This window comes from Nicotiana attenuata, unplaced genomic scaffold (assembly GCF_001879085.1).
Source record: "Nicotiana attenuata strain UT unplaced genomic scaffold, NIATTr2, whole genome shotgun sequence".
Classification (NCBI taxonomy): domain Eukaryota; kingdom Viridiplantae; phylum Streptophyta; class Magnoliopsida; order Solanales; family Solanaceae; genus Nicotiana; species Nicotiana attenuata.
Window position 1 is genome coordinate 141,892 of NW_017672491.1, and position 8,548 is coordinate 150,439.

The 8,548-nt window shown below is 38.5% G+C and overlaps 1 protein-coding gene across 1 annotated transcript; it reads left to right on the forward strand.

Moving 5' to 3' along the window:
* Positions 1-523, forward strand: LOC109213405. Its single transcript, XM_019377199.1, has one exon. It carries the CDS (start codon positions 66-68, stop codon positions 444-446), a length of 381 nt encoding a protein of 126 aa, XP_019232744.1. The 5' UTR covers positions 1-65; the 3' UTR covers positions 447-523.
* The last annotated feature ends 8,025 nt before the right edge of the window (positions 524-8,548 follow it).

The window sequence follows — 8,548 nt, forward strand, 5'->3', positions numbered from 1 at the left end:
TCTAACACTTTTCAGAAGACGAAATCATATCGAACGATAGCCACGAATTGGAAGCAGTGGAAACAATGAACCTTCTAAGCCAAGCTCCCGCCGGAGCTTTATCGGCAACTCATCGTTGTTCCCTCAAATTCACCAACCCTATTCCTCCTCTCTTCTCCCACCGCCGGCCCACTAAAGTCTCCACTACTAACCCAATTCACGGCCCAAAAAATCGCCCTAAACCCCTCACTCTTGCTAACGCTGAATCGTCTTCCGGCGCCGGCGCTCCTCGTCAAACTAATACTACTACTACTAGTACTAGTGGATCAAATAATGGGTCAACTTCTTTCGGCTCAAATGATGGAATCACTTTCGTGGGCCAAGATACTGTTCCTCTTGAAGGTGTTATCCAGTTTGAGAAACCCGATTCTTCTTCCTTTAGTGATAAACTCAACAAATGGGGGTAAGTCTTTGTTTATCTGATTAGTAATTCCTCTGTCCCAATCTATGCATGCACTTTTCTATTAGTCTGTCCCCTTTCAATATGTAGAATTTTTTTTTCCTTTAAACTTCCAGTTTACCCTTAATGAGATGATTATAGAGGGAGTATGTAATACTGTGTTAGTGTGTTATTGATTATTGGTATTAAACGTGCCCGAAATGGAGTGGGTGGATATGTTATGCAATCTGTATTGCTGTAATAAACAATAAAATAGTAAACTTTCTGGAAAAACAGAAATAGAAAGTTAGTAGAACCAGAACGACAAAATAAATTCTGAAAAATAATATAGGAATTAATCGAGCCTACCGAATACACTGTGTATCCTTAAGGAAATTATTCCCCTCAAGTATCTGAGGTGTTGGAATATATCCTCTCACGATAGAACGATTTAACTCACCAGCGTATTGGTACCAAAAACTCTGGTGAACGGCGAACCACTCAATGGTCATAAAACACACTGGAAAATATTGTGCAGAAGAAGAAGAAGATAATCAGAAAATTTAGTAAGTAAAAATTCTGGGATTCAAGGCATATTTTGTAGCCCATTTGGCATTGTTTCTGAAAAGGTTTGCAACCTTTCAGAATAGCCATAGCTGTTGGAACAGATGGGAATATTGCAGGAAAATTAGAAAACGGATTTAAAATAATCCGGGAAAGAAAACGGACCGGACCGAACCGGGTCGCGGGTTATTTCAGATTGAATTCTCGTTAGTTAATTAAATAACTGAAAGGAATTTTATCCAAAAATATTAATCAATTGATATTTGACCAAATCCGAAGCCGAAGCCGAGCCGAGCCGAGCCGAGCGAGCGAGCGACGACGACGGCGTGAGGCTTGCCTTCTTCTTAACTCTTTAAGAGCTAGAAGAAGAGCAATAGTATATATACCCATCAAAAGTCTTTTCTTCCTCCAATATGGGACAATGTCCCTTTGCCAAGGAGGGAAACTCAAATATTTCATTTTTCCTCCATTTTCCATTCACCCTCTTTAAGCTACACCAAGCTTAAAATTAAGTTACACCAAGCTTAAAGCCCAACAATCTCCCACATAAATGGGCAAAGGCTATAAAATAAAGGAATGCACGGACACGTGTGTGTTTTACATGCAAGAATTAATTGCATCTGGATTAGTAGGTTTTTCTTTGAACTTTCCGTAGTGAACTTATATCGGATATACTCGGTCAATCGGTAGATTTGATATCTTTGAACCGTCGAGCTTTGTTGTATACCTAGATAACATAAGTCACACAATCAATCCTTAACCATCTATGGTTCTCACGGTTGTGTTCGTTTCAGCCATGAACACCGCCTGGTTTCATGAGTGCTTAGAGAATGGGCCTTTACTTTCATTCCCCTTGAAGCGGCTTACACTTGACACTCACATAGGTGATTCCTTAACGTGTAATCATAAAGACACACTATCTGTTCATATCCTTCCAGACTTAGCAAATCATTAAAAAGCTTTAAGCTTTATTGACTCGTAAAAAGCCTTAATGCTTTACCTCGATTTTGAACATTGTCTTCATCACGAGAATGGGTTAAGTTATTTGACAATATTGAACCTTCATTCATAACTTTGTTTGATCTCTTTGAACCTAGCTCTTGGGATCTCCAGTCTGCTAGATAGAGTTACTGCCATAATGACTTGTCCTAGGCCTTAACCCCATTCCGTTTGATGATCTTTCAACTGTCTCTCTATATAGGCCTTTTGTAAGTGGATCCGACACGTTATCTCTTGACTTTACATAGTCAATCGTGATAACACCACTAGAGAGTAGTTGTCTAACAGTATTGTGTCTCCGTCGTATATGACGAGATTTTTCATTATACATAATGCTCCCTGCCCTGCCTATTGCCGCTTGACTATCACAATGTATACAAATAGGTGCCAAAGGTTTGGGCCAAAATGGAATATCTTCCAAGAAATTCCGGAGCCATTCAGCTTCTTCACTGGCCTTATCTAAAGCTATGAATTCAGATTCCATTGTAGAACGGCCGATGCACGTTTGTTTGGATGATTTCCAAGACACTGCTCCACCCCCAATTGTTAAAACATATCCACTCGTGGATTTAACTTTAGATGATCTGGTGATCCAATTTGCATCGCTATATCCCTCAATCATGGGGTGATATTTGTTATAATACAAAGCATAATTTTGGGTATGTTTCAGATACCCCAAGACTCATTTCATTGCCATCCAATGTATTTGATTGGGATTACTTGTAAACCGACTCAATTTTCTAATAGCACATGCTATATCTAATCGCGTACAATTCATGATATACATCAAACTTCCCAATACTCTTGCATATTCCAGTTGTGAGTCACTTTCACCTTTATTCTTTTGAAGTGTATGACTCACGTCAATTGGAGTCTTGGCAATCTTGAAATCCAAATACTTGAACTTGTCAAGTACCTTTTCAATGTAGTGAGATTGTAATAATGCTAGACCTTGTGGAGACTTATGAATTCTGATTCATAAGATCACGTCAGCGGCTCCCAAGTCTTTCATGTCGAATTTGCTAGCCAACATGCTCTTAGTAGCATTTATATCTGCCATACTTTTGCTTATTATCAACATGTCATCAACATATAAACAAACAACGACTTCATGACCTGGAGTGTTTTAATGTAAACACATTTGTCACATTCATTGATTTTAAACCCACTTGCCAACATCGTTTGGTCAAATTTGGTATGCCATTGTTTGGGTGTTTGTTTAAGTCCATAAAGTGGCTTAACAAGTTTGCACACTTTCTTTTCTTTACCAGGAACCACAAAACCCTCAGGTTGTTCCATGTAAATCTCTTCCTCCAATTCTCCATTTAAGAAAGTTGTTTTAACATCCATTTGATAGATTTTAAGACCATATACGGCCGCTAGTGCCACTAACACCCTAATAGATGTTATCCTCGTTTCTAGCGAGTAAGTGTCAAAGTAATCAAGGCCTTCCTTTTGTTTATAACCTTTGACAACAAGTCTTGCTTTATATTTGTCAATAGTACCATCAGCTTTCATTTTGCGTTTAAAGATCTATTTCGAACTAAAGGCATATTTCCTCGAGGAAGATCAACCAATTCCCATGTATGGTTATCCAAAATTGATTGAATCTCACTATTGACCGCCTCTTTCCAAAACGTTGAATCAGAAGATGACATAGCTGCTTTAAAAGTTTGAGGCTCATCTTTAAGCAAAAATGTCACAAAATCTGGTCCAAAGGAAGTAGATGTTCTTTGACGTTTGCTACGCCTTGGATCTTCTACACTTGGAGTAATTTCCTTTGGTTCTTCCCGAGGTCGTTTTCGATTTTATACGGACAGACGCTTTCGAAAAATTCAGCATTATCTGATTCCATATTAACATGAATTTAGGGATTATTGGATTTATGAACCAAAAACCGACATGCTTTACTGTTGCAGCATATCCAATGAAAACGCAATCTACAGTTTTTGGTCCGATTTTAACCCTTTTAGGTAAAGGAACATGTACCTTTGCTAGACACCCCCACACTTTAAAATATTTCAAGTTGGGTTTTCTTCCTTTCCATTTTTCATATGGAATAGATTGCGTTTTGCTATGGGGTACTCTGTCGAGTATTCGGTTAGTTGTAAGGATAACTTCCCCCCACAAACCCTGTGGTAATCCGGAACTTATTAATAAAGAGTTCATCATTTCCTTTAATGTCCGATTTTTCCTTTCCGCAATTCCATTGGATCGAGGTGTGTAAGGTGCAGTAGTTTGATGGATAATTCCATATTCTGAACATATTTTTACAAACGGAGATTCATATTCTCCACCCCTATCACTTCTAATCATTTTGATCTTTTATTTCAATTGATTCTCCACTTCATTCTTGTATTTCTTAAATGTTTCTATTGCTTCATCCTTACTATTATGCAAATAAACATAACAATATCGAGTGCAATCGTCAATAAAAGTAATAAAATACTTTTTTCCACCTCGAGACAGTGTCGGCTTCATATCACAAATGTCAATATGAATTAAGTCTAAAGGACTTGAATTCCTTTCAACAGACTTATAAGGATGCTTTACAAACTTAGATTCAACACATATTTGACATTTTGATTTATTACACTCGAATTTAGGCAATACTTCTAAATTAATTAACTTCTGCAAGGTTTTGTGATTGACATGTCCTAAACGAATATGCCATAAATCACTTGACTCCAATAAATAAGAAGAAGCTGAAATTTTATTCATACTGTCAACAACCATTACATTGAGTTTGAAAAGGCCCTCTGTGAGGTATACTTTTCCAACATACATTTCATTCTTGATTACAACAACTTTATTAGAAACAAATACACATTTGAATCCGTTCTTCACAAGTAAAGAAGTAGAAACTAAATTCTTCCTAATAGTACGAACATGAAGAATGTTGTTGAGCGTTAACACCTTGTCGGAAGTCATCTTCAGGAATATCTTCCCATAACCTTCAATCTTGGCTGTTGCATTATTTCCCATGGAAAGCTCTTCTTCGGGACCGGCAATAGAGTAAGTCGCAAATGCTTCTTTGACAACACAAAGATGTCGAGTGGCTCCAGAGTCAATCTACCACTCCTTCGGATTTCCAACTAAGTTGCATTCCGAAAACATTGCACACAGATTATCAATGTTATCATTCTTCTCCACTATGTTGGCTTGTCCCTTCTTCTTATCCTTTTCGGGGAGACGACAATCAGGGGCTTTGTGACCAACTTTTCCACAATTGTAGCAGTTGCCCTTGAATTTCTTTTTGTTCTGCTCCTTAGTCTGTCCAGAAAACCTCTTCCTCTTCTTACTTTTTGATGCAGTCTCCTCAGCGATATTAGCTCCCATGATCGTTGAATTTCCACGAGACTTCTTCTCGGCTGTTTTGTTGTCTTCCTTAATCTTGAGACGAATCACAAGATCTTCCAACTTCATTTCTTTGCGTTTGTGCTTAAGATAGTTCTTGAAATCTCTCCACGAAGGAGGTAATTTTTCAATCATTGCAATCACTTGAAATGCTTCATTCACGACCATACCTTCAGCAATAAGGTCGTGAAAAATTAGTTGAAGCTCCTGAACTTGGGTTCCAACAGTTTTGCTATCTATCATTTTATAGTCTAGAAACTTGGCAACCACAAACTTCTTCAAGCATGCATCTTCAGTCTTGTACTTCTTCTCAAGTGCGTCCCATAATTCTTTCGAAGTATTCACACATTGTACAAGTTCCTCTAAAGCGCTTAAGATATAACCTTTGCAAAGAAAATCTGCCTGTTTCCACGCCTCAACAATCATGAATTTCTCGTTGTCCAGCATGTCAGCAGCATGCATTGGAGGTTTTTCACTATTGAATTTCGGCATACAAAGTGTGGTAAGCCAGAAGAACACCCTTTGTTGCATCCTTTGAAGTTGGCTCCAGAAAATTTCCCCGGTTTCTCGGCCGGTGGAACAGCAGTCCGGCTTGACGAGGCTATCGTCGTTGCCACAACAGTCGAAAAAGAATTCCTGTTATCAATTGCCATTTCTCACTATCAATAACAGAAGAGTTCAATTAATGGTAAAAACCAGAACAGTAAACAATACTGTAATTAACAATAAGCAGTACATATAATAATTAAAAACCGAAGTTTTTATATACTGTTTTATAGAAACGATGAAGTTTTTATGTTCTTCTATTGTTTTCTGAATTTCAATATTCTGATGAAGTTTTTATATCTTCAAATCAGAATAGTAAAATTCAGAAGGAGTAGAAAACCACACAGGTTTTAATCTCCACAAACAGAATACAGAATATAATAAATAATTTCCATAAGATTGTTATCCAAACTGTATTGCTTTAATAAACAATAAAACAGTAAACTTTATGGAAAAACAGAAACAGAAAGTTAGTAGAACCAGAATGACAAAGTAAATTCTGGAAAATAATATAGGAATAAACCGAGCCCACTGAATACACAGTGTGTCCTTAAGGAAATTATTCCCCTCAAGTACCTGAGGTGTTGGAATATATCCTCCCAGGATAGAACGATTTAAATCACCGGAGTGTTGGTACCAAAAATGCCGATGAGCAACGAACCACTCGAAGGCTGTAAAACACACTGTAATTTTTATGTGCAGAAGAAGAAGATCAGAAAATTTCGTAAGTAAAGATTCTGGGACTCAAGGAATATTTATAGACCATTTGGCACTGTTTCTGAAAAGGTTTGCAACCTTTCAGAAACAGTCATAGCTGTTGGAACAGGTGTGAAAAAGAAATATTGCGGGAAACAACGACGACGACGCGAGGATTGCCTTCTTCTTAACTCTTTAAGAGCTAGAAGAAGAGCAATTGTATATATACCCATTAAAATCCTTTTCTTCCTCCAATATGGGACAATGTCCCTTTGCCAAAGAGGGAAACTCAAATATTTCATTTTTCCTCCATTTTCCGTTCACCCTCTTTAAGCTACAGAAGCTTAAAAGCCCAACATTATGGTATCATGAAATAACAACAGAGGGTACATACAAGTCACAATTATGGTAAATTTTTATGTGCATTTACAAAACTAGTTTCAATCGACTCTAATTTTGTGGGGACTTGTTTAGCTATTTTTGTCACGACCCAAAACCCGACTCGTCGTAATGGCGCCTATCGTGAAACTAGGCCAGCCTCAACTCAACAATCAACCCGATAATAATAAGTTTGAAAGCATTTATGGAAGCTTTTAACAGTTAAAGAACTATTTGAAACATAAGAAATTCCAAGAATATTACAATCCAGCCCAAAACCGGGGTGTCACTGAGTGCATGAGCGTCTAAGAAAAAACACATAGTCTCATATAATGTCTAAGGGAACAACTAAAATACAACTGGTAAGTAAGGTGGAGAGCCAAGTCCTGCGAACGCCGTGCTGGTACCTCAACAATCTTCTAAGTCAGAAGCCTCGATCAAACATCCGCCACTGGATCCAATGTGCCTGAATCTGCACACGAGGTGCGGGGGTAACGTGAGTACACCAACTCAGTAAGTAAGAAGTCCAACCTTTGGACTGATAGGTAGTGACGAACTCAACCTCCTCAAGGGTAACAGAAATAATGTACGAAACGTAGGCTTGCCAAGGTAAAGGAGTGTAACTCTGCTACATCTACATGTCAATGCACATACTGTATGAAATGCACTATGCTGAGTGCCTCATGCGCCCACAACCTCAAATGCTTGTCCACTCAGTACTGTATATGGCTCATACGGCCCAGGAAAGATCCATCCCGGAATATATACATCGCTGATAACAATCACTCAGTACTGAGGAAGGCCATTCCAGCCTACGGAGAAGATCCATCTCCAGATAATATCAATAACAAACTCACAACCACTCGGTACTGTATATGGCTCATAAGGCCCAGGGAAGATCTATCCCGGAATATATACACATCACTGACAACAGTCATCCAGTACTGAGGAAGGCCATTCCAGCCTATGGAGAAGATCCATCTCCAAATATAATTACTTCGGACAAGATCCATGTCCAGGGAAGATCCATCCCTCAATATCATCAACTGCGCTCACTGGGGTGTAAAGACTCCGGAGGGGCTTCTCTCTTTAGCCAAACGCTATAACAAAGCCAACGAAGGCATGTCCAATATCTCGCTGCGGCGTGCAGCCCAATCCCATATTGTCACTCAATATCATGCTCTCGGCCTCAATCAGTCATCATTCTCCAGTCTCACACACACACGGGCTTAAAAATGTCATGATACTAGCTTGAATAATGATATGATGTGTCAAATAACAATAATCGAGACTGAGGCAATATATAATATGCATGAACAGGACTGAGTACAGAATATCAATGAAGCAAATCATATGACAGCAAGAAACGACTTCTCGTGTCTATACAGTATTGGTGTGAAGCCTTAACATGATAATTAGCATGATTTACAGCTCATTAACTTAATCACATAATTACAACACAGATATCAGCAAGAAAGAGTCACTAAGCGGTGCCATGGAATGATCCAGGCCGCAATTCTCACGGTGCACGCCCACAAGCCCGTCATTTGGCATTTGCATCACCTTAATAGTAATCATAGAACACATAGT

What these genes read in the sequence shown, in the direction of transcription:
- LOC109213405 (XM_019377199.1), top strand. Translation starts at nt 66, where the DNA reads ATGAACCTTCTAAGCCAAGCTCCCGCCGGAGCTTTATCGGCAACTCAT.